The 25,788-nt window shown below is 37.4% G+C and overlaps 1 protein-coding gene across 2 annotated transcripts; it reads left to right on the forward strand.

The window, feature by feature from the left end:
* The first annotated feature begins 8,022 nt into the window (after window positions 1-8,022).
* LOC117424419 (germ cell-specific gene 1-like protein) lies at window positions 8,023-24,817 on the forward strand. 2 transcript variants are annotated; one of them, XM_034040735.3, is made up of 5 exons: window positions 8,023-8,517; window positions 9,983-10,030; window positions 18,301-18,453; window positions 21,862-21,973; window positions 22,636-24,817. In XM_034040735.3, exons 1-5 carry the CDS (start codon window positions 8,217-8,219, stop codon window positions 22,934-22,936), a joined length of 915 nt encoding a protein of 304 aa, XP_033896626.1. In that variant the 5' UTR covers window positions 8,023-8,216; the 3' UTR covers window positions 22,937-24,817. The 2 variants fall into 2 exon arrangements, with proteins under 2 accessions (XP_033896626.1, XP_033896627.1); XM_034040736.3 differs by lacking the exon at window positions 18,301-18,453.
* Window positions 24,818-25,788: the final 971 nt, after the last annotated feature.

The raw sequence follows: 25,788 nt of genomic DNA on the forward strand, positions 1-25,788 counted from the left end.
AAGAATCACACTCACCACTGTTCGTTGCCCCTTTAAAAACACCGACCCAACACACAGAAATGGATTTTTAAGCGCGGTTGCGCAATTTTTAATAATGAAAACACAAAAACAAAATAAACAAAACAAACACCTAGCTCTCTTTGAGCACTAACTAAAACAGAACAGGAACCTAAACTAAAACAGGACAGCTAAGCTGTTTACCTGTACAAAACAAAAGAAACAAAACAGCACACACAAAACAAAGGCTTCACTCTACCTTTTTTTTAATTTTACGGCTGTACCCACACACTAGCACAGTCGGGCTTCTGCCCTCTTCAGCAGCAACCCAGAGCAGACTGACTGCTCTCTTTTTAAACCCTGCACCTGGCTCTAATTTTCAATAATAGCCAGGTGCAGGTAATGATCAATCAATAACACAATTAAACAAAAGCAATTAAACCATTAACAAAACAAAAGTGTGCCTTCTGCACATGTTTTTTTCTACAGGGAGGTTTTAACCCCCTCCCTGCTGTCTCACAATATATATATATATATATATATATATATATAGTGACAAAGTGAACTATAAAATATATGGGAAAGTGGTGGACGGTGTGTATATTGGTCCAAGAGTGACAAGAAGCCTGTATCCTCTCCACTGAATTTGGGTCACACAAGTAAATTGTAGTCTTTGACTGCCAATGTCAGAAAAAACTACAATTCCCAGAGTTCCACAGGGGCGACCATTTTGAGACAAGGGTTTTCACCTGTCTCCAATTAGGCAGCCATAAAAGAGAATGTATTTTTTTTTCAAACGTGAGTGTGTAAAGGGTACTAATTACAGAGAGACTGAGACTTGCTGGAAACAGATTAAAGGTTGGTGTTCTACCTAGGGGAAACAATTATTGCCTGGTTTAAGTTGTGTTCTGTTTTGTCAGTAAACAACTGAGCTGTCTGACTTATAGAAAGGGGTAGTTAAGAAAATTAAAAGGTTTAGTTAGTGATATTTAATAAAGAGCTAGATTTTGTTTGGTTTATTTTTGTTTACGTTGTTGTTATTTGATTTGGGTGACTCTGGATAAAGAGAACACCATAATAAGAAAATAAACATACAGGCACCGCCCTGTTTACAATAAAATACTGTGGTCCAGAGTGCTTGGTTCCATCAGACTGTGTTCAAGACCCGAAAGAACTGTGACAAAACACCCCAGTCTGTCACTATATATATATATATATATATATATATATATATATATATATATATATATATATATATATATATATATATATATATATATATATATATATACACACACACATCAGTGATGGAAATAAGACTCATACTGCTATCGCATAGTAGATTCACCCATTCCAGGTTTTACAACGAGCTTGATTAGCCCCAGTGTGAACAAGTTCAGGTTTGTGTTATTAAACTTATACTACTAAAACCAAGAATGGATCAAACTGCTATGTAATGGGAGTCTTATTTCCATCCCTGATATATATATATATATATATATATATATATATATATATATATATATATATATATATATATATAATTATTTTTGTTTTACTTACTCAATGTGAATTCTGTCAAGACGTGGAAGTATCTTCACCAAGCACACACGCATGTCATGGTCAATGTTCATCCTGGCTCAGTACTTTGTTTTCATCGATGTTGCGGCTGAAAATCCGGTTTCGCATAAGTAGGTTGTACTGAATGGGCCAACACTTTCAGTGCTGTATTCATCAGAGCACTCACATCAAAATGTCTCCAGCGGCATTTCACTGAACTTGGTTCTGAGGGAGCTGTCTGATGAAATGTCAATGAGCTCTTCTAACAGCTTTGATGGGCCAGAGGGTGGCAGTTTAGCTTCAATATTCTCACTAATGGGGTTTAAAGCCCACAGGTGTGTAGCGGCTTGTTCCGTTGTGAGTTCAGGAAAGTAGGTATTGTTATTTTGCTATTTGTTATTCCTTCTACCCAAACTCCTGTCTACAGCCATTTACAGTTCTCGTATTGGTTGAATTAACTGCTATTAATGTACCTGGAAAATCTAAAGGAAACACAACACAGCAATCTATTCAACACAACAAATCCATTAACTCTTCATCCACTAACCAGGGCATGTGCAGAGGTGGAGTAGAAGTTGTTCACTTAATATTACTAGAACATACATTGAAAAAGATGAATAACCAGTCATAAAAATATGATAGATTATGACAGGTTGTGAGATATCTTTTCATACCAAGTTGTTTATTCTCTATTTCTCAAAGTAGCACACAGAGCTCAATAAGACAGGGATTTGTTTTGTGTCTAAGGGGGTAATTACCATGTTATAAAATTATTATATTTTGTGTCTTTGTGAATATGTAATTAACTGGCACATATTACCAGTAGTGACCATGCAGAATGTTTTAAAAAAAAAATGTATTCTATGATTAGGTATGAATATTTAGATAAGGCCAGTTCAAATCTAGTTAAATATTAGCATTTCTTATATTTTCCTACATATATATTTTTTTCTAATAACCTACTAATGAACTGTATTTTATTGATCAGTCCTTTCAATTGTACACTTTCTGTATTTAAAGTCCACTTTGATGAATTAATTAAAAATCTCTGTTCATGTAAACAGTTCTAGAGATGTTTTATAATTTCACACACATTCATGGTGTTTCCATGCAAGTTTTTTTTTTTTAGCTCGAGACATTTACATGAGAAATGTCTCGTGTAAAATGCTTTTTTGGGTTTCCATTCGCTCAGTTTATTTTACTTGAGTAAACCGTCTTTTCACCCGACGTCATGCAGATGAAGGGGAAAGGTGGGGGTTGATATGTAAATTAGCTATGCGTAAAGTACTCGTGTTGTTTTTGAAGATTACTAGTTACATTTTGTGAAAATGTGGTTTCCATGCGCAGAGAACTGGTACACGAGTGAATCCATGCTGCTGTAATAAAGCAAAATACCCTGTGCCTGCTTGGTTAATAATGTGTCTTACTGCTCTTGACCAAATTGTTTTTCAAATGTCAGGTGGGTTGGCTTGTCATTAGTATTGAATCCGGTTTCAACTAATTTAATTAAAAATTAACTCGGAGGTATAAAATGAATCTGACCAACACAGGTATTGCAGATATACCATGGCTGAAAACCGGCAAAAACGGTATACTGTATGTATATATACAGACGTGCTCAAATTTGTTGGTACCCTGTCACAAAGACGGCCGGAGTGGGTGGCGTCAGACCAGAAGCAGGGAGTAAACAGACAGAGACTTGGGGTTTTGGTGGAGCTGAGCGAATGGTTTCGCTCAGCATTTAATAAAACAGCACAGAAAATAAAAGGTTTGAACAGACAAAAACACGGGACACGGAACTTGCGCCAAAATAAACAGACATACAAAACGACTAAACACTAACACACAGGTGAAATGGAGACGAACAAACACGGTGAGTACAAACAAAACACTTTACTTTTAATGATTTTAACTCTCCTCTCTCTCTCACCCATTCTCCTCTTCCGAACACCTAACCCTGAGTGCAAGAAATGTGCGTCTATATATACTATTGTGCTGGGATTCAATTACTAATTAATTATTCACTTGAATCCCAGCACGTGAATTAATTCTGTGCAACCCCGTGCTCACATATTACATTTAACCAGCACGTGAAGTGATTTGTGCTCTCCTCGTGCCTAAATACAAATCTACACTTTTTAAATACACGTGAAACACAGACCCGTTTATATCCCGTGTACCAATCTATACACCAACATTTACACACGCACGTAACATACAACACATAAATGCACACAGGGGCGGGGCGCATTGCCACATACCCTTACAGCTCATTGAAATAATGCTTCATTCCTCCTGAAAAGTGATTAAATTAAAAGCTATTTTATCATGTATACTTGCATGCCTTTGGTATGTCATAGAATAAAGCAAAGAAGCTGTGGAAAGAGATGAATTATTGTTTATTCTACAAAGATATTCTAAAATGGCCTGGACACATTTGTTGGTACCCCTTAGAAAAGGTAAAATAATTTATTGGATTATAGTGATATTTCAAACTAATTAGTTTCTTTAATTAGTATCACACATGTCTTCAATCTTGTAATCAGTCATTCAGCCTATTTAAATGGAGAAAAGTAGTCACTGTGCTGTTTGGTATCATTGTGTGCACCACACTGAACATGGACCAGAGAAAGCAAAGGAGAGCGTTGTCTGAGGAAATCAGAAAGAAAATAATAGACAAGCATGGTAAAGGTAAAGGCTACAAGACCATCTCCAAGCAGCTTGATGTTCCTGTGACAACAGTTGCAAATATTATTAAGAAGTTTAAGGTCCATGGAACTGTAGCCAACCTCCCTGGGCGCGGCCGCAAGAGGAAAATCGACCCCAGATTCAACAGAAGGATAGTGCAAATGGTAGAAAAAGAATCAAGGATAACTACCAAAGAGATACAAGCTGAACTCCAAGGTGAAGGTGCGTCAGTTTCTGATTGCACCATCCGTCGCTTTTTGAGCGAAAGTGGGCTTCATGGAAGAAGACCCAGGAGGACTCCACTTTTGAAAGAAAAACATAAAAAAAGCCAGACTGGAATTTGCTAAAATGCATATTGACAAGCCACAATCCTTCTGGGAGAATGTCCTTTGGACAGATGAGTCAAAACTGGAGCTTTTTGGCAAGTCACATCAGCTCTATGTTCAAGGACGAAAAAATGAAGCTTTCAAAGAAAAGAACACCATACCTACAGTGAAACATGGAGGAGGCTCGGTTATGTTTTGGGGCTGCTTTGCTGCGCCTGACACAGGGTGCCTTGAATCTGTGCAGGGCACAATGAAATCTCAAGACTATCAAGGCATTCTGGAGCAAAACGTACTGCCCAGTGTCAGAAAGCTCTGTCTCAGTCGCAGGTCATGGGTCCTCCAACAGGATAATGACCCAAAACACACAGCTAAAAGCACCCAAGAATGGATAAGAACAAAACATTGGACTATTCTAAAGTGGCCTTCTATGAGTCCTGATCTGAATCCTATCAAACATCTATGGAAAGAGCTGAAACTTGCAGTCTGGAGAAGGCACCCATCAAACCTGAGACAGCTGGAGCAGTTTGCTCAGGAAGAGTGGACCAAACTACCTGTTAACAGGTGCAGAAGTCTCACTGAGAGCTACAGAAAACGTTCGATTGCAGTGATTGCCTCTAAAGGTTGTGCAACAAAATATTAGGTTAGCCGTCCCATCATTGTTGTCCATGCCATTTTCATTTGTTTTCTTATTTACAATATTATGTTGAATAAAAAATCAAAAGCAAAGTCTGATTTCTATTAAATATGGAATAAACAATGGTGGATGCCAATTACTATTGTCAGTTTCAAGTTATTTCAGAGAAAATTGTGCATTCTTCGTTTTTTGTGGAGGGGTACCAACAAATTTGAGCACGTCTGTATATATATATATGTGTGTGTGTGTGTGTGTGTGTGTATCCCTTTCATTCAGGCAATACAACATATAGGGGATCAGGTGATGCTGTGTATACTACCCTGGCTTAGAAACCCTACCGGTCCGGATGATAGCTGCTGAGGAAGCATTCAACATCACGCTTGGGCAAATACGGGTAGTGGGCACTTGAAAGGGAGGTGGCAGATACTGATGAAACAGACTGAAGTGCATTAATTCGTTCCCAAAATTGCCACTGCCTGCTGCCTGCACAAACTCTTGTCAACAACAAAATTAGGTGTTCAGGAATCAGTGGCTACCTGTGAGACAGACGGGGAAGGTTACAGTCTCACGAGAAAAAAAAAACGGCACTGCCTTTCACAACAAGCCCAAAACAAGCACAACCCATGTTAGAGTATGGGTGTTTATTCAAATTACAGCCTGCGACTCTAAAAATGTATTATAAGTGGACTTCTCAACTGTTAAGGTTACCTCAGCCGCCAGTTTCAATTGGATCAGCAGCGATTTGAGGAGGCTCGTGCCGTCAGAGATGCTCTCCTTTCTTTTAAGTTGTGTTGGATTTACTGCTGTGTTAAATATTAATGATGCAAACAAATAAAACAAAATCAATACGTTCATTTGCAATTTTATTTGATCAGTTCTGAGAGGGCATCAACAACTTGGATGTTGTTGTGCTGTTTTGGGCGATCGAGCTGGCTTATGACATCCAGTTCACAAACTATATTTATTAACGTGGAGGGCAAACGCGCGTTGTCTTTGGACATAGCTGGGATCAAAAAGAGGATGGGAATTAATTCAGTTAAGAAGCTCACTTGCTCACTTGTGTTTAACTTTAGCATAATTTTTACACCAAGGGTATTCTCAAACAGCTGCTTTAATACTATAGCAAATGCATAATGCAGTTCGTGGTAAGTGGTTTTATACAGAACTGTAAACCCACAAGAGATATACAACATGACAGACCAGACACAGCAAAAAACAATAATAAAAAAAGGCCGCCCGCATTATCATTAAGGTGAACTACTCCACTGCTAACCATAAAATCGCCCATCAGCCACTACTTTCTGCCGTCTTGAAATCCACAGTAACAACTGAGCTGATCCCTTACAATACGTTCATTAACATTTACACGTGAAATGTGGGTTTCCATGTGAAAATGGGTGTGGTTTTCCCGTGTGTTTCACCATTTACACGAGTAAATGAGATTTACCCTATCCCTCGCTTTGGTTGTTTTTTCAGCCACAAACCTGATTTACCCGAGTAATTCTCCCAAACATGCATGCGCATTGCCATTTCACATGTAAATTGACCTGCATGGAAACCCCATGATTTTCACCTGTTTAATCCAAAAGAATGTTTATAAATATTTATCTTGTGATCTGACATAACACATTTCCATTTTCATTCATTTTTGTCCCCATTGAACCACCGTGATTTATGGATACAATTGAATTGCACAAAATTCAGGACAAATAAAAATCAAACAAAATGAAAATGTAATTGACATTATTTTTGGGATTAGGGCCCAATTTTGTTGGCTAACATTTAATCAGAAATTGATTTGAAAATGTTCAAAAACATCCCCCAGAGACGACTGCACAAGGGTTGGAAATACAATTAAAAAGCCACTTTGAATTATGCCTTTCCCCAGGCATGCTGTGTGACCTTGAGTACCACTTGACTCCTTTCTGCTTAAGTCCTGTCCAGCTGTAAAATACCATGGTCAGAAGCTCTAAACACCTCAATTAAATTAAACAGGGTAAATCATATAAACAGCAAAGTCATGCCCCTCAGCCCCTCTCACCTTTGATTGTGTGTTCTATTTTGTATTATAAATCATACCGAGTATGGATTTACAGTATTTAAAGAGTGATTTGCTTTATCGCCATATCTTACCTTTTAATTCATTAATCTAAATATATAGGCAGTGTGATGGACCAGCCTCTGATTTTTACTTACGTTTAAAAAGAAATATATTAATTATAATTAATTTACCTCAAAATCCAAAGTCCAAACTATAAAAAGGAGAGCTTTCTTTGACTTTCTTTTATGAGAAAAGAAGTGTTTCTCAGTCATGCTAAACAAATAAATAGAAATAAAAAAGCAACCGTGAGTCCTAGCACAGCTTCAATATGTAATGTATTACCTACGGTACGAAGTATGTCGGTCGTACCATGCCGTTTTGGATAATAGAGTTGCAGAGAGGCAAGCAGGATTTAATGTGGAAGATGTGCTAAAACTAGTGTGGAATATCCAGTAAAGTAGATTCAGAGGGGCGTGACACACTACAGAAAAGCAAGGAAAACCAAGGACATTGTGCTAAAGTGTACCTGGATGTGCAACTACTGTAATTACTGCATTTCAATCATTTTTGAAAAAACACTTAGAGAAACTGCAACCTGTAAACACAGCCATAGTTTTAGATGAGTCCTTCCCAGTCTCTTGCTTGCTTTCTGTTTCATTGGATTGCCTTAAACAGCCAACCTAAACCTCTTAGACTAATTTGGAATAGCCCAGCCCCTCAAGTGACAGATAGCACCAGGCAGGCAGGCAGTGTGCTCTCGCTCAGTGACTCCTGACTTGCAGATAGACACAATCAGCTCAGCAACTGAGCAGATCCCGGGAAAAGGCAATAAGACAGAGAGCAGCAGCAGTAGCAGAGCAGTAATTAATTACAAAAGGATATTTTAATGGAAAGCTGGATTATGAGGATTGGAAGTGCAATCTCTGAATATTGAAAGCCTGGATTAGTGGCTTTTCAGTTTCCCTACACAATGGGCATAGATAGGCGACAGAGAGCCTCTCTGGCTCTCACCTTAAACTTCATCGCAGTCGTCTTCTCTGTCTCTGCGCTGAGCACCAGCTACTGGTGTGAAGGAACGAGGAAGGTGGTGAAACCTTTCTGCAAGGGTCCAGTGAAACTCAGGCAGAGTTACTGTATCATGTTCAATAGCTCCAATATAAATGACAGCCGCCTGGTACAATATATTTGGGAAACCGGGGATGATAAATTCTTAATGAGACGTTTCCACACCGGGATTTGGTTGTCCTGTGAGGAAAATGTTAATGGAATAGGTAAGGACTGACCTGTGTTTCCAAAATGCTTTTATGTACTATGTATGTACATAAGGATACACATGTTGAGCTTCATTGTGTGTAAGACTGACAGTTTTTTTACTTCTTGTTTACTTTATGTTCAACAGGTTGTTATTTTCTTTTTTCTTCTTTTATACACATATGATACCCCTACATATTTACAAATAGACTGAGATCCATTTTAATTATGGTGCTGCTCTCGCTATAGTGCTGTCAAATAGTAACAACTGTGATGAAGATAATGGCAAGGGTTACAGTTTTATTTTATGGATCCCCTATTCAGAATGTATTAAGAATGAACTTCCAATGAGTTAAATAGCTAACGAATTAAAGGGAAAAGCCTCTTTTTTACAAATTACAGACTAAGTTGAATAGCTTAATGGGAAGTTAGTTTATTAAACATATACTTGAGGGCTGTCTTGGATTAGCTTGATATTGCACATCAGATTAATTTTGCTTAAACTATTTAAGATTAAAAATAGGTGGTGGAGAAACTTTATAACCCACATAACATTTCAGTTTTCAGAAAATTGCATTTGTTAAAAACATGAAGCAATGATAGGTTATTTGAAGAAAGAAAAATTGTATGACACCCTTCTATAAGCAACATATTATCCGTCTTTTTAATTCATTACTAATGTGTTTAACGTTCATACATGGTTGATAAGCAAATTGATGAGCTGTTCAATTCTAATTAGTTAGTAATTTGTGCTAACTGAATGCCTACTTTTACTAAATAACTGATATTTAGAAGTATTTAATTTTACAGTCTTTTCTCCAGACGGTAACCAGCCTCAGTTTTTTTTTTTTTTTACGATGTGGGATGCACTGGAATAAGCAATTGTTCAGTTACTCTGAATATTGAATTATTACATATACATGATCTCAATTGCATTATTTCATTCAGCTTTATAGTTGCACATGATGAGACCTAATGACTAGTTTTGTAGATATAGAAATACTACAAACTAAATTCAGTGACAAATGTTTCGATTTTTTCAATGTTTTCATGCATACTAAAGCTATTTGAGGGTTCATTTTGTCCGTAAGAATTCATTGAATGCATTCAGCACCAATACAAACTAAATTGGCCCATAACAAGAGATTTTTTAATAAACTGTTTTAGAGCTTTTCCAGAAGAGAACTTGATGTCAATAGCTAAGATTGCTGGTAGTATTTATGTCCATGTCATAGCTAAAGCCGTTGCCTTCCAGTCCTAAGAAAAATGGGATGCAATAAGACAAGACCTTGGGCTTGTGGTACAATGCTTTCCCCATGAAGACTTAATAAATGTCTTCCCCCACTAAGCAATTGACATTGAGGAAATGTGCTTAACTGGTCTCATATGCAGTTACGTACTCCTAGAGTATATGGCTAATGCTTCCCAAATGAACAGGTATTGTTGAGTCTTACAGACAAGGCTTAATTAAATTTTATTTTACAGGAGAGAATTGTCGAAGTTTTCTGAACATTGCACCACCCCATGAGAAAGGTTAGTACATTAGTCAGCTTTTAATTGCCTTTATAAATCTGACTTTACAATCCTGTACTAATGCTATAAAAAGTAATGGTGGCACTTAAGTAGCAGTTATTCCAATGTGAATTAATTTGATATTGGCATAATGGAGTTGTATTAAATTAAAAAAAAAAACATTGACCTTTTGCTTAATGTAGTCATTCAAGTATCTAATAGCATTTAGAAAATTGGTTAACACTTTAAAATAATGGCCACATGGCCTTATGAATTCAAGTGGAACGCCACAAGAATATCAGCTAATGTATTGGAATTAGAATTTATAGTTGCACTTTATTTAAAAATGGTTTATCCAAATATATCTTAAGAAACACTACAGACTGAATCAATTCTCAAATGTATGATTGTATACAGGGGTGCACAACAAGGGCCATTGCAGATATTGAACATTGATAATCCTTCAATCGTGTATAGAGGAAAGTATGTCTGACCCAAAGAGTGCCTGTGCACAGTACATGCTGCATAATGACCCAGGAGGCTTTAAAAAGCTGTAAAAGGCGTTGAACTTAGTTTTCAGTTTTTTTTTTAACACATTTTAAAATGAAGAAATGTAACCTTTTTTGTCCCATAAATTTAACCAGGATTTGGACTTTTAATGAGCTTTTATTGAAGTGGTGCAATGATTTCATAAATCTTAAGGTTGCCAATGTCATCTTTTCCTTGATTCAAGTAAAAGGTTAAGAGGTCAAACGGAACGTCGAGGGGCTCTGTTGTCATCTGGGTAAAGCCAGCGTGCATGTGTTCAGTATAATGAGTTTTTATATACACTCTCATTACTGGGATTAAAACAGAGCTCTTGCTGTGTTCAGCAGCATTGATACAGCTTATCAAAAGCATATGACAATACAATATAAATTACTAATTAGTACAGCAGGCTAGATGCCAGTGTAATGTTGTTGTATCTGTTCAAAGAAAAAGTCTTTTACATAGAAAATGCCTCACGAGACACTGAAAACATGCCTCATGTTTTAGTTCCGGATGGATTAGACAAACTGATGCAGCTGAGGAAATAATAAAAATAAAGATGGTACATTTAGTGCACACAGGAGACAAGGAAATAGTATGAACTAAATCTCTATCTGACTACCTCTACTGGTGCAAACAAATGCAGAATGCAGACCGAGACAGCAACAAAGAGTTAAATATGAATTTTTCAGCTAACCAAGACACTTACTCACATAGGAAAGTACTGTGATTAAATCCACGAGAAACTGGATACTGGAGGAAGTCAGAGTGAGATCCAGTTCATAATATACCCATTATGAACAGAGATTATGTAGCATGACTGTGTGTGAATCAGGGACCATGCACTTAACAAGAGCTTCTGCTTCTACCTGCTGGGTCCAGAATCCATCACAACAGTGCCTGTCAAAAAAAAATCCATGATGTGTGTGGCAGGATGACAGAGGTTTGAGGCTCAGAGACAGTGGAAGGGGCAAAATAATGATCTTTATTCAACAAAAAATAATCAAATAAACAGACACAAGGGCCAACAAAAAGGTTCAAACAAAATACAGAAATGTAGGCTGGGCATTAGCCTTCACTACAGTTTCTTTCTCCAAAACTAAACAGCACAGCACAGCACAGCACAGCACAGCACAGCACAGCACAGCACAGCACAGCACAGCACAGCACAGCACAGCACAGCACAGCACACCAACAAACAACCTCACCCAAAAACTCCTCTCCCTAACAAAGGGTTTCAGCTGTCTTTTATAGTCTGTGGCTGGAGCCCAATTAACTAATAATTAACAATTAAACACTTAAGGCTCCAGCCACATTCTCACATGCATTTTATAGGGAGGAATTTAACCCCCTCCCTGCCAATCCAAAACAAACCAAGAATCACAAAAACATAATGAAAACAGTAAAAACAACAACAATAACAAAACACAAATTTATGGGGCAAGCTGGCACCCCATCACAATGTGTTATTCTTCTTGTTATAATATGGGGATCTCACTGAAATAAAAGTACATTTATAGAAATACTACCCAAAGATACTGTACGGTTGCAGTAGGACTTCAATTATCCACACCCTGATTATACATAATTGTCTTCCCATTTTATAAATCATTATTTATAATTTCATTATAAGAGCCAGACTGAATAGTAAGCAATATGTGCAGTCTTAGCTGAGCAATGCTTACTTACATTGTCGTAATAACAAACACGCTAAAAAAAAAACCTTTACAGCGTCTGCCACATCAGTGCATGTTTCATAACAGTTCAGCTTGTAGACTACAATAACCTACATTTTTAATTTATAAAGAAATAAAAAATAAATAGAATTGTGCAGTTGGGGCATCAGTGTATAATTCATTAGTTCAGAGTGATGGTTTTCGTTTTTGAAGTGTACAGCGTAGAGTGTACATGCCATTGGTATATATAATGTATATTTTTTATTAAAACATAAGACAGTGTAGATTGCTTTCTATCTCTCCTGGATTCATCATCTACTGTACAGGGTGATTGTCCTGTTGTATTTAGGGGTTATTTATACTTTTCAGCACTGTATATGCAATTGTTTTTAGTGTGTAGTACATACGCATTCATTTTTGTGTTAGTAGAATACTTTGAGATGAAATCTTGTTTGAGCTGATATTTTCCCCAAAAAAGATTTAGAAATTTAGTATTTCAAATCCTGGTTTATTTCAGAAACTTGTCACTTGGTTACACATATAAAGAATATATATACCTATATAGTAACATTTTTAGAAATGGAGAAATGATCATCCATTGCTTAATGCCGTGGACGTGCTTTTTGTCTTAATTGGTAGTGAATTGAAAGTCAAGGTCTTTTTCTTTACTAGAACACTTAGCTCAGAAACATAGCATTCCCGATTTTAATCTGGGATGCATCTTGATCATGTAGGAAAATGAGAAAAGCATCTATGAAAGTATACAATACCCCCAAAGATATGTATTTATTTAGTATTCATTATTCATGGATAGTTGTTGAATCAATAATGTATGGGTTGAAATGATTCTCTCTGGGCACTTGGGTAAATTCAGTTTCCTGTGTTGTGTAAAATATGCATTAAAAGCATTCACAAACATCATTTAGACAGCAGTTTTACAGGCAGCACTCAGGATTAATAATCTATTCACCAATTTGATGGCATTTGTTTTATTGTGTGAATAATTAGAGACAATACCCAGAGTTTGTTTTTAATATATTATTGGTGCAAAAGCTGTAAGCTAGCTGCATCTCTAAGTAGAAGCTGTCAGTTTAATGGTAAATCATCCACCTAAGAAAATAAACAATGTACTGAATCAGTAAACTAATCAGACATTAAATGTCTTCTGGGTCAATAAGGGGAACAGCTGGTTGGTTAAAGACAGGAGTCTTTGAAGGGGTAGGGATGATTCCACCTTCCAGGTGAAATGACCAAAGCAGTGCAACAAAATATGACAGCATGGCTTGCAAACAACATGTATTTAACCTAGTGTAGTACCAGATCTAATTTAATACCTCTAATCAGCACTTGAAAATATGCACTGGTCTTAGTGCTGTTTTCACATCACAAGAATCTGAATGTTGCAAAGAAGCATCTGCTTCACTAGATCTCATGAGACTGTTACTGCACTATTAATGTCCTTTGGTCGTCTCTCTTAGAGCTGTAGGTTTGTAGGTATTCAGAACCATACAGTAACTTTGGAAGCTGGAAATGGCAAGATAATTTTTAATTCATGCATGTTTGGAACAGGATACCAAAAGTAGGAAAGCCATTGTTGCAAGCAACAAAACCCTGCTGGATTTCCAGTGAGTCAGATGATTAAGGGATTCTTCTGTACTGTAATTCCATCTGAAATTATTCAGACATAGCACACAAAAGCTGAATATAATTGAAGTTAACATGAACAACATGTAAAATGATTTTAGTTGCTGTGTTTATATCCACCATAGTTTACACTAATTCAATATACTTCTTATAGATGGGTTTATGGGCATCCCAAAGTGGCTCACCTGGTAAAGGCATAGTTGCATGGGGTACAGGGTGAGTCAAACAGTGAGGGGAGCACAGGTGTGTGTTCTGTGACATTCAGGGGGCAGGAGCTGGGGCTGCTTAATTATCGTCTACCATTATTAACCTCCTATTTAAAACCCAATCTCACACTCCTCTGTCTAGTGTTTTGCTTTCTAGCTAATGTGTAGACTTTTTAATCGTGCTTCACTTCGAAACATGGCTAATCCACGTCACTTTGTTCTCTCGACTGATTTGGACTCTGATCAGGAAATAATATTTCCTACCTGCTCTGTTGCTTTCTCTGTTGCTTCAGTGGATTCATTACCAGCTGCCTCTCCGAATATCCAGTTTCCAGCCCAGTGACCGCGCCACTCAAAACGCAGGTCCACCTCTCAGCTCCCTTTGCAGCCAATTACAAAGATTGGCCCATTGCCAAACTTCTAAAAGCATTATTTGACAAAGGAATCAACATTCCCATTGGCAGTGACCAGCTCGCTCTCTTCAAACTGTACTGCGAAGCAATGTCTGCCGAGTCCATCTTTCCTCCTCGCCTCCAAGCAACCACAAGCAGACACCCCTCTCCCATTCCACACTGCAGCACACAATCCTCTTTCTCATCTTCACTAAACCATTTATAACGCTTTGAAAGATGTCATACAGCCCACTGCCAACTCCGTTTCTACTATCAATGCCCGACTAGACAATCTCGAAAGCCACGGCTCCCCTTCAGCAACAGCAGCCATTCCCACCCTGTCTTCAGTCTCCCATCCTGCAGCAGCTTCCCCACCAGCACCTCAGCCCCAGTCCCTACTGTTGAAATCCCTGAGTACAACTTAGCATCTGCAATTGCATCCGGTTCTCATTCAGCCTCTACCATTAGGCTCCACTCTCTCTCTCCAAATATTTGAAAGCAAATAATAGAAGGTAAGGATATCAACTTAGTCTCCATTCTTATTGCTACATTCACCCTCAAATCCCGCAACCAACGCCTTCTAAAAAATGTAACCCTTGGAGAGTTCGTCCTTGCATTTTCAATCTACCATGATGTTCTCTCCTCAGTCTATCCTCACCACCACCAAGAACTGGATCAGTATTTATTCTACATAGTAGAGCTCTGTTCGCTACGGGGGTGCTATATTTTATGAGTACCACAAGGCTTTTTCAGCTAAAGCTGCCTCCATTCTATCAGCCGATAATCACATCGTGGACTGGTCCTCTCCCGATCTGGATCTTTTTATTTAACAGTCCGCAATGTGTTTAGCTGTAATCAGTCTCTACGCTCTGCCTTTGTGAATGAGTGACAGTCTATTGTTTTCAATCAGCCTTTTGAAGGCTGGCGCCTGTTTGCCAGCTGCGCTGCTTTGGTCAGTCAATTAGCATCGGGACTAGTGAAAATAAATACCAGAGACCGTGGAGTTTCACAGCGCAACAAAATAGGCAGTTGATGTTTTGGATCAGATGGCACGGAAGTATTCAGTGAAAGCTGGCTCCCGACGGTGGTCTGTTCAGGTGTTTTACAATGTTTTGGACTTAGCAGCCATCAACTCCTGGGTACTTTACAAAGAATGCACGGAGAAGAATTTACCAAGGAGAGAACATATTTTACGGTTAGAACAGCAACTTGTAAGGAAGCATTTGGAACAGAGGGAGACTGCCAAGCGTGTACCCACTACTGAAGCTGGCAATCCCACTGAGAGATGCAAGAGACGCCAATGCCAGGTTGACAAGTGCAATAAAAATAAAACTTCGGACAGTTCTGTCCTGTGCAGAAAGGCGGCGTGGAGAAGCGCATTATCTGTGTTGATTGTGAACAGTCTTAGACTCAAGGTAAAGGAATACCCTTTTGTCGAAAAAAAGAAACAGAAATTAGACTTTTTTTGTGCTGTGTGCTTATGTAAAATGTTTTTTTCTAAGTTTATTTATCTACGTTGTTCAGTTGCTTTTGCTCATCTGATAATAAACTGATTGCTGTTGAAAAGTTAAAAATGTATTGCTGTCATTTCAGTTTTATAAATATGTATGTTGTAAACCTATGTCTGTTCAGGTGTTTATTTACATTTTCTTGTTTTGACTTGTAAAAGAAATGTTCACACATATATATATGCTTCATTTGTTCAGATGTTTATGTGACGTACTCAATAAAAAAACAAAAAAGTAATCACATCCGATTGTTTCTCCTTTCGTTATACTATTTACAGTGTTTTGAATACAGCAGTCAGAAAGACGGCTGTGGGGCTTCTAGGTATGAGTATATCTCCGGTCCTTCTAGTGTTAAGTTTTCTGGTTCTAAACAGATCTGCAGTAACTTCAGTTCTTCAGACTGTTACCTTTCTTCATGCAATTCCTTCACATCTGCAGCTTCTGTGGCGACGCCCACTCCAAATCCATCTGTCCATCCCGTCCCAAATGACAATCAAAGCTGTTGCTGGTTTCCACTCCCATCAACATTCCAGCCTTATCAGAAGAAACAAACAAACAAAAATAACTTTCATTATTTTCATTTATATATATATATATATATATATACAGACGTGCTCAAATTTGTTGGTACCCTTACAGCTCACTGAAATAATGCTTCATTCCTCCTGAAAGGTGATGAAATAAAAAGCTATTTTATCATGTATACTTGCATGCCTTTGGTATGTCATAGAATAAAGCAAAGAAGCTGTGAAAAGAGATGAATTATTGCTTATTCTACAAAGATATTCTAAAATGGCCTGGACACATTTGTTGGTACCCCTTAGAAAAGATAATAAATAATTGGATTATAGTGATATTTCAAACTAATTAGTTTCTTTAATTAGTATCACACATGTCTCCAATCTTGTAATCAGTCATTCAGCCTATTTAAATGGAGAAAAGTAGTCACTGTGCTGTTTGGTATCATTGTGTGCACCACACTGAACATGGACCAGAGAAAGCAAAGGAGAGAGTTGTCTGAGGAGATCAGAAAGAAAATAATAGACAAGCATGGTAAAGGTAAAGGCTACAAGACCATCTCCAAGCAACTTGATGTTCCTGTGACAACAGTTGCAAATATTATTAAGAAGTTTAAGGTCCATGGAACTGTAGCCAACCTCCCTGGGCGTGGCCGCAAGAGGAAAATCGACCCCAGATTGAACAGAAGGATAGTGCGAATGGTAGAAAAAGAACCAAGGATAACTGCCAAAGAGATACAAGCTGAACTCCAAGGTGAAGGTACGTCAGTTTCTGATCGCACCATCCGATGCTTTGTGAGCGAAAGTGGACTCCATGGAAGAAGACCCAGAAGGACTCCACTTTTGAAAGAAAAACATAAAAAAGCCAGACTGGAATTTGCTAAAATGCATATTGACAAGCCACAATCCTTCTGGGAGAATGTCCTTTGACAGATGAGTCAAAACTGGAGCTTTTTGGCAAGTCACATCAGCTCTATGTTCACAGACGAAAAATGAAGCTTTCAAAGAAAAGAACACCATACCTACAGTGAAACATGGAGGAGGCTCGGTTATGTTTTGTGGCTGCTTTGCTGCGCCTGGCACAGGGTGCCTTGAATCTGTGCAGGGCACAATGAAATCTCAAGACTATCAAGGCATTCTGGAGCGAAATGTACTGCCCAGTGTCAGAAAGCTCTGTCTCAGTCGCAGGTCATGGATCCTCCAACAGGATAATGACCCAAAACACACAGCTAAAAGCACCCAAGAATGGATAAGAACAAAACATTGGACTATTCTGAAGTGGCCTTCTATGAGTCCTGATCTGAATCCTATCGAACATCTATGGAAAGAGCTGAAACTTGCAGTCTGGAGAAGGCACCCATCAAACCTGAGACAGCTGGAGCAGTTTGCTCAGGAAGAGTGGGCCAAACTACCTGTTAACAGGTGCAGAAGTCTCATTGAGAGCTACAGAAAATGTTTGATTGCAGTGATCGCCTCTAAAGGTTGTGCAACAAAATATTAGGTTAGCGGTCCCATCATTTTTGTCCATGCCATTTTCATTTGTTTTATTATTTACAATATTATGTTGAATAAAAAATCTAAAGCAAAGTCTGATTTCTATTAAATATGGAATAAACAATGGTGGATGCCAATTACTTTTGTCAGTTTCAAGTTATTTCAGAGAAAATTGTGCATTCTTCGTTTTTTGTGGAGGGGTACCAACAAATTTGAGCACGTCTGTATATATATATAGTTTTTTGAAGGTCACTTTTGTGTTGGTTCTGTATAGATTTGACCAGTGAGCATATATTTGAATAACTGTCTTGTTTTGTTTGAACAGGTGTGCTGTGGCTCTGTATCGTTACAGAATGTTTGTATATTCTTTTGCTTGTGACGGGTGGAATCCTCATGTCAATAGAGATCTGTCACTTCACTAACGTTATCGATGGACTGAAACTAAATGCCTTTGCTGCGATATTCACTGTCTTATCAGGTAAACATCTTCACATGTGTTTTTTATGCTAATTGGTGTTTATTAATGTTTCTGCTTTTATTGAGGTCAACAGCATAAATCACGCCCAAGAGAAGGTTTTTAGCTCTGGTCAAGTAGTCCAATAAATGGGCTTACTTCAAGCCATGGAATCCTATCAGGGTTTAATAGAAAAAATAAATCATGTTTGACATGAGAATTGCAGCCTTGGGTTTGCTTTTTGTTTAATTGACTGGACTGCACCATATTCATTTTTTTACAATAAAATAACATGATCATTTAGTGTAAAGCTAAGCATAGTTTAAATAACATCTATCTTGTGTTTATTTATTTTGATAACGGTAATACGTATCTGTAAAGATGACATTCAGTACCATAAAGGATATGGCTGTTTGATGAGGTTTATAATATATATATATATATATATATATATATATATATATATAGGTGCCTGCTTTTGAGTGTACTACAGCCTGAGGGAGAGAAATGCCACAGAGATTGTAATATAAAGCCTGAAACCTGAGTAAACCAAGTGCTTAAAGTTATTATACACCCAAAGAAAATGTTATGTGCTTGATTCAAATTTTTAACCATGATATGAGAAAGTGCAAATCAACAGTAGGATCTGTGAATTTAGGTAGAAAACAACCTTCTCGTTTCACTACAGTACATGTACATGGAGGTTTTAATATTCTGCTGTAGACAGAGATGTTTTAAAGAATGTTAATCATCTCCTCTTTAAATACATGCATTTTAATGATCAGGCCCTCTGGCAAGTGCGGTTGCCCCTCAAAGTGTTATCCACTGGTACGGATGTAGAACGGCTAGGGGAGCAGCTTTTAAATTGGCAGGTTTGTCCCACTCAGACCCTTGGCTCACTAAATGTCTTGGTATCGCTGAATAGATCATTGTCTCCTCTTTACAACAATTAAAAAGCGATAAACCATTTTAATGTGAGAACCCACAGAAACTATGCCAAATTGTTTACAATTAATTTTAATAAATACAGTTCCACCTACTGTACATATAAGGCTGTAACTCCATGTTGACATTGATAAATCACTTGAGATTAAAAACTCTTGAAGGAGTGAACGTAATAATAATAATAATAATAATAATAATAATAATAATAATAATAATAATAATATTTGTATAACTATATTAAATAACTTATGACGAACAGGGAAATGCATATTCATTCATTTAAACAAGATTAGCACTCCCATCCAGATGCATTATTCATGCTCCAGGATATGTCAAGGCACACTGCTGCCCAAGCCAACTGCCTCCTCCACTGAGATAAAGTACAGCTAATGATGTCAACCTGTGGCTGCTGACACAGCCAGCCTGCTGCCCTAGTTTAAGAGAAAGAAAAGAATATATTTCCTCCTTGATGTCAGTGCAGAGCTTCACTCATTCCCTGGTATCAGTGTGCTTCAAACAGTGTTGTAGTGTTTCATTAGAAAGCTGTGGGACTGGTTGTCAATGCATCACTGTAAGTGTGTGTGTGTGTATATTTTGTAGGTCCACAATCAGAATAAATCCACAGTTAAAAAGCAGCTTCAAGTTACACTTGCTGTGTTATTTTTTTATGTTTTAAATTTGTATGACGTTTACAACCATTCTTAATGATTCTTATTGCAATTAACCAAATATTATTAAAAACATTTTTTGCAATGTTATGTTAAGGTGCAGGAGCTGCTCTTCGTTCTAGTTGCCTGTTACAGAGATATGTAATGCAGGCTGGATCAGCTGCAATGTATAAGTAAGGGCCAGCCCAATCTCGTGCACACCAGTTTAGTGCCAGCAAAAGGACACTTGTTTTTCCAAAGTGGCAGGTCTCAAGATGGCACTGGCCTGTACTTCTACTAAGACGCTGCATCTGATCTGGCCTGTGGTACTGTGCATGTGCTTTGAGCAGACAGCTAGAACTGAAGAGCAGCTCCTGAACTCAGGTGAAATCACCCTAACACGAAAATAAAAACCAAAAATAATATGTCAGAGGAAGGGCAGCAAAGTCCTCTTGGCACATGGAAAAGAAAAGTTTGCTGAGAAGAAGCTGAGAGTCCTTACGGCTGAGGTCACTCAGCATGAAACTGAGTTGTTTGGAAAAGCCTCAGCCAACATCAGTCTACAAAAAGTTAATTAAAGAATGGAGGAAATGCTTTGAAAACATACTCTACAAAATATTGCCATATTGGTTTTGTTTTACATTATTTAATATGTTTTTAAATTAAAATGTACTTGCCAATAAGGGACATGTGTGGTCCGTTAGCTGAACAGGTCTCAATTGTTAGGTTTTTTTTTTTTTTAAGAAAGAACCAATTAGTAGGAACATTTTAAAAAAGACTAGATTCTGTGCTTTTAAATTAGTTTCCCCCGGTAGGGGATAATGGTGTGCTAACAAGGGATGAGCCTTGATGTGCCGAATGGCCTTTTCTCCTTCTCAAACTTTTCTTATGTTCTTTCTTATGTACTTCTGGATTTAGTTTTAACAAAATGAGGGATATGCAAATTGTGTAGCCATTCATGCTTTTCACCCCTGGAGACCGCAGGCTCAGGCCACAAGTGAAATTAATTTTAACATCACAAAACCACTATGCAATTCAGTACAGTCCAGCACAGGTTCTTCTTGTGATAACCTGGCAGGGTAGTCTTCAGTTCAGGATGGAAGGGGGAGCTCATAGTACCTACTGGCACTCTGCCTGACTACACCCAGTGCAGCTATACATCACATTTCAAGAGCACTACACAAATCCAGAAATGTAACTATTGTGGTTAATGAATAGTATTTTTTATTTTTAGTTTTTTCCAATAGTGGCATGAATTGCAAATACATGTAGGTGTTTTATTAATTAACATGAAAAATTATATTATTTAGGGCAGGAGGGTCTTTCAAATGTGAATGATTTCTCATTCTCTTTATCGTTCATGTTTCATGTTAGCAGACTGCCCTCTTGTGGAATAAAGGTCTTACTCTAGTATCTTTTCAATAGGATAGTGATATATATAAATAATGCTGTCGCTTAGAAATGCAGTCATTTCTTTTATCATACATTAGGGGTAGAGCGACTACTAATTTTAGAACTGCTTGGAATTTTTTTTTTAACTATTTATTAATGTTCTAGAATGTCTACCTCTAGCATCATCATCATCATCATCATCATCATCTTCAGCCTTTTTCAGTCCACTGCTGGATGAAGGCCTCCCCAAGATTCTTCCATAAAAGCCTGTCTGCTGCGTCCCTCATCCACATTGCTCCAGCGTGGTTCCTAATTTCATCTTGCCATCTTCCTGGAGGTCTTCTTCTAGCGCATATATATATATATATATATATATATATATATATATATATATATATATATATATATACATTATTCTGATTGTCACTTCCTTGCTTCCTGTTTGTAGGGCTGTTAGGCATGGTAGCACATATGATGTATACCACTGCTTTCCAGTTAACAGTGAGTCTTGGACCAGAAGACTGGAGACCCCAGACATGGGATTATGGCTGGTCCTACTGGTAAGGATAATCACTTGGTGTTTTACAGGGTTGGGTATTTAGTGCATAATCCATCCTGCATCATTTTTTTCTTAAAAGCAAACAAAGGGTTTGATTCATTAAATCAAGTGTTTGTTTAGAGAGGGTTTATTCTAGTTTTGCACTGAAGGTTTATAAACAGTAAGGCCTTATGAAGAGGGCGTACATTTGTTACAAAATACAAATTCAATGCCTAAAGTTCTTCTAAGTGATGTAAAACTAACTAATGTTTTTTACAGTGGAAGTTTAAAAGCTTAATGTAAATTAAAGGCATTTTTGTCAGGGGTATGAAAATAAATCCAACCCCTTGGGAACTGCCCTGGAAATTGGGAAAGAGTACCTTCAGTTACTGCTTTTCTGCATGTCACTTACACACAAAATGTACAGGCCATATATTCACACTGAATGAGTTGTACCAAGAAGAATACAATTGTAACACTTTAATATACTCTAAATATAACATTGAAAGATTGTAGTCCCATATTTGGCATGCTTGAGATGTGTAGAGACCCCTTGAAGAGTAGCATTCCCCTGGTACCCCAATGTTAATACTATTGATATAAACTTTAGATTGTATCAAAGTGGACGTGGCACCTTCCATTGTGAACTTCTCCCATTTCCACCTCTTCTCTCTTGATTTCTAGCCTTGCGTGGGGTTCGTTCACCTCCTGTATGGCTTCTTCTGTGACAACAATCAACAGATATACAAAGACAATCCTAGAGTTCAAGCACAAACGGAGGAAGATTGAGAAAAGTTTAAAAGTCAAACAGAAGTTACTTGACTTTGATTCGCCGGAGCAGGTCTGGGACATGTACATCAGTTCTGTGCCCAGCACAGCAGAGGAACTCATGGATTCCTCAAGTAATGGGCGCAGGCTGTCCAATACCTCAGTCTTCATAGACCTGAACGACCTTCCTGACCCACAGGAGGAAGAATATTGCTGAATATTTGTGGTTGTTTAAAACAAAAATAGTAGCGTTTCAAGTACCGGTACTTCAAGTTAAGGTATTTGGTTAATTACATCTTTTAAACCATTGAAAGGGGGTCTTACAGTTGCTAATGAAATAATTCCACGATCCTGTCATGCACCTCCATTTGCTCGTACAGCATGTGCAATTTTGAAAGAAGCTTTTGTTAAAACAAGTGTTTTCAGTTTTTTAAAAAAATCTCCTGGTGAAATGACCCAGGAAATAGACCTGAAAGTAAGACCTTTAAAAACAACTCTCTATTTTTAAATGAAAATACATGTTTACTAGGCGTTTCTTTGAAAGCTGCTCATGTGAGACCTATACATATTGTGAATGGATGGTAAGATGGAAGTATTTCAGTAACTGTAACTACTTTAAAATCCTGTTATTTTACAGCAACACAATGCAATACAGTGTTGCCTTTGAAGTAATCATTCCTGTAGTACTCTATAGACAAAATAGCGCTGTCCGAGTTTTCTGCTTTGTTCATTAAAATCTGCTTGAGGGTGATGTCCAATATATGTTGAAAGAACAAAAAGATCTTCAGGGGATCGGAGATAAGGTTGCTAATGCTAATAAGTGAATTTTGGCCAGTCATCTGAACCGCATTGAATGTAATGATGCTGCCACAGTACAGCACGTTGCGTAGCTTCATCAATATGAAAACAATGCAGTGCTGTTCTGAACTGGCTAAAACAAGATACATGCTCAACCTGTAGGGAGCTTCTAATTGGGTATTCAAAGACATTCTTTCAGATAGCATGCCAATATGAACGTCACCACAGTCCGTCATTTCCACTTTAAAGTGTTATAGAACATCCTGCTGTGGTAACAAGAAACGCATTACTATATAGTTGCTGTAGCCTGTGTTGTAGATATTAAGAAATATATTTTTCAAAATAACTGGAATAAAACTAGAAACTTTGAGCTTCATGGTGTTTCCAGATCATGCTCCCTTCTGCTACTGGTCTTATTGGAAAAAAAGGTTGTTATGGGAACAGAAAAGCAGCAGCCTTGTTTCTGAAGGGAGAATGTTTCAAGAGGGACATACAAGTGCTCCCATTAACAGCACTGCACTGTCGCCGGTTAACTCGGAGAGGAAAGAGCACATAACTGTTTTTTATTAGTCTGGAACCTAAAAAAGGAAAGACCAAAGTTTTTGCCGTATAACAAGCTGTAACTATGAATCAAGTGTACTTGGAGACAATCTCCCTTGCTCGTTTAAAACCTAGACCCGGTCTCAGATTTTATCTATTCAAATATTGTTATCTCCTTGTACAATCCTTATAAAAGTTTACCACGTAAATTTGTAGCATGCTTTTGCAGTTTTCCCAAGTGTTCTAATACGCTTTCCTCTCTGGCATTTAAAATGTTTTGCCATGCTTTCACTATGCTGTTTTACATTTTACTATGCTTTTACTATGGTAAACATTTATAATGGGATTTGATGAGCCCTGTCGTTATTTCTTAAATATACTGCATAAGCCTGTGTAATTCCCTTTTAAAAGCACCGTTCCCTTGACTCATTAGAAGTTGTAATTGTCTGAGTTTTTGTAGGCACAATAGAGATTTTGAAATGTTAAGATGTTTTTCCGTGTGTGTGTGACAGACAGAGTACAGGCCAGCAGCGCCCATTATGTTCAGTGTGAAGTGAGAAAACACTTTGTAAAATGATTGAGTACAATGTCAAACGTAAAACAGTGTGTGTTGTGAAATAGTCTAGTCTTTGCAATATACATATATCAATTGCGAGATGTTGTATGATGAATATTGTAATATTGTTTTTGCACCTGTCAAATGTTTTATGGATAATAATAAATATTTTACTGTTTTGCTGTATGATGTATATATTTTTAATAAACAACATAAACTTAATACAGTGTTCTGTGTTTATTTATTTATTTATTTTAAAGTTCCCACTTACCATTTTTCAAAATGGTAAGGATTGTCTGCAGTATTTTCTAATCTCTTATTCGACAGCAGTTCGCACTTAATCTAAAGTGGTGTTTGTTTTTTAAACTCTACTCTTTAAGCAATTTTCAGTAACCAAACATGTGTTATTAAATAATTCCACCAGATGGTGCCTTTGACACATGACATTTAGAACCAGGGCTAGTCTTATAAAGGAGAAGCAGCGTTTTGAAATCAATGCAGTGCTTCACAGGAAGCCAACATAGTGACCTTAAAACTGGGGAAATGTGGCAAATATACTTAGTGTGTGTATTATTGCATTTTGTATCGGCTGCAACTATTCAATTAGGCATCAAGGAGGCCATGAACAAGAAATTACAATAATCAACTCTGGAGGTTACAAGTGTCTCAGGCTGATTTTTAAAAAATAAACAAAAATAAAATGCCCCCCAAAAATCTTATACAGTATTAAATAAAAAAAAGGGCCATCATCATATAAGCAAAACACTTAAAAAAATATTTAAAACAAATTCACAAAACAATATACAATACATGCAAACCAGTATGTTTAATCAGAATACACTTTACATGCAAATGAATGTATTACTGATGCAGGCCAAAATATTATGCACACAAATTAGTGCAAAGAAGTAAACACATTTAAACACATGCAGTCCATAAGTAGTATTGTCCAGGAGAGGGCACCATAGTTGTATTATTAGTATTAAAAGAAGTTCACTTTTTCTGTTACAGTACATTGATAGTTCATGAAGACATGGGGTTCAAAGCAATTCACAATGTTACCCTAAGTCACAACGTATTAATTTGAAGACATGATAACTGGTGCTTAAAGAAATCTGTACTTTCTGGTCATTTCTGGTCATTTCTCAAGGTAAAAGTGTCTTTACACCTTCAAC

The sequence above is a fragment of the Acipenser ruthenus genome, chromosome 19 (assembly GCF_902713425.1).
Source record: "Acipenser ruthenus chromosome 19, fAciRut3.2 maternal haplotype, whole genome shotgun sequence".
Taxonomy (NCBI): domain Eukaryota; kingdom Metazoa; phylum Chordata; class Actinopteri; order Acipenseriformes; family Acipenseridae; genus Acipenser; species Acipenser ruthenus.

Coding starts and splice junctions, on each gene's coding strand:
- LOC117424419 (XM_034040735.3), top strand. CDS start 8,217: ATGGGCATAGATAGGCGACAGAGAGCCTCTCTGGCTCTCACCTTAAAC. Junction 8,518..9,982: donor GGAAAATGTTAATGGAATAG/GTAAGGACTGAC, acceptor TTTATTTTACAG/GAGAGAATTGTCGAAGTTTT. Junction 21,974..22,635: donor GATTATGGCTGGTCCTACTG/GTAAGGATAATC, acceptor CTTGATTTCTAG/CCTTGCGTGGGGTTCGTTCA.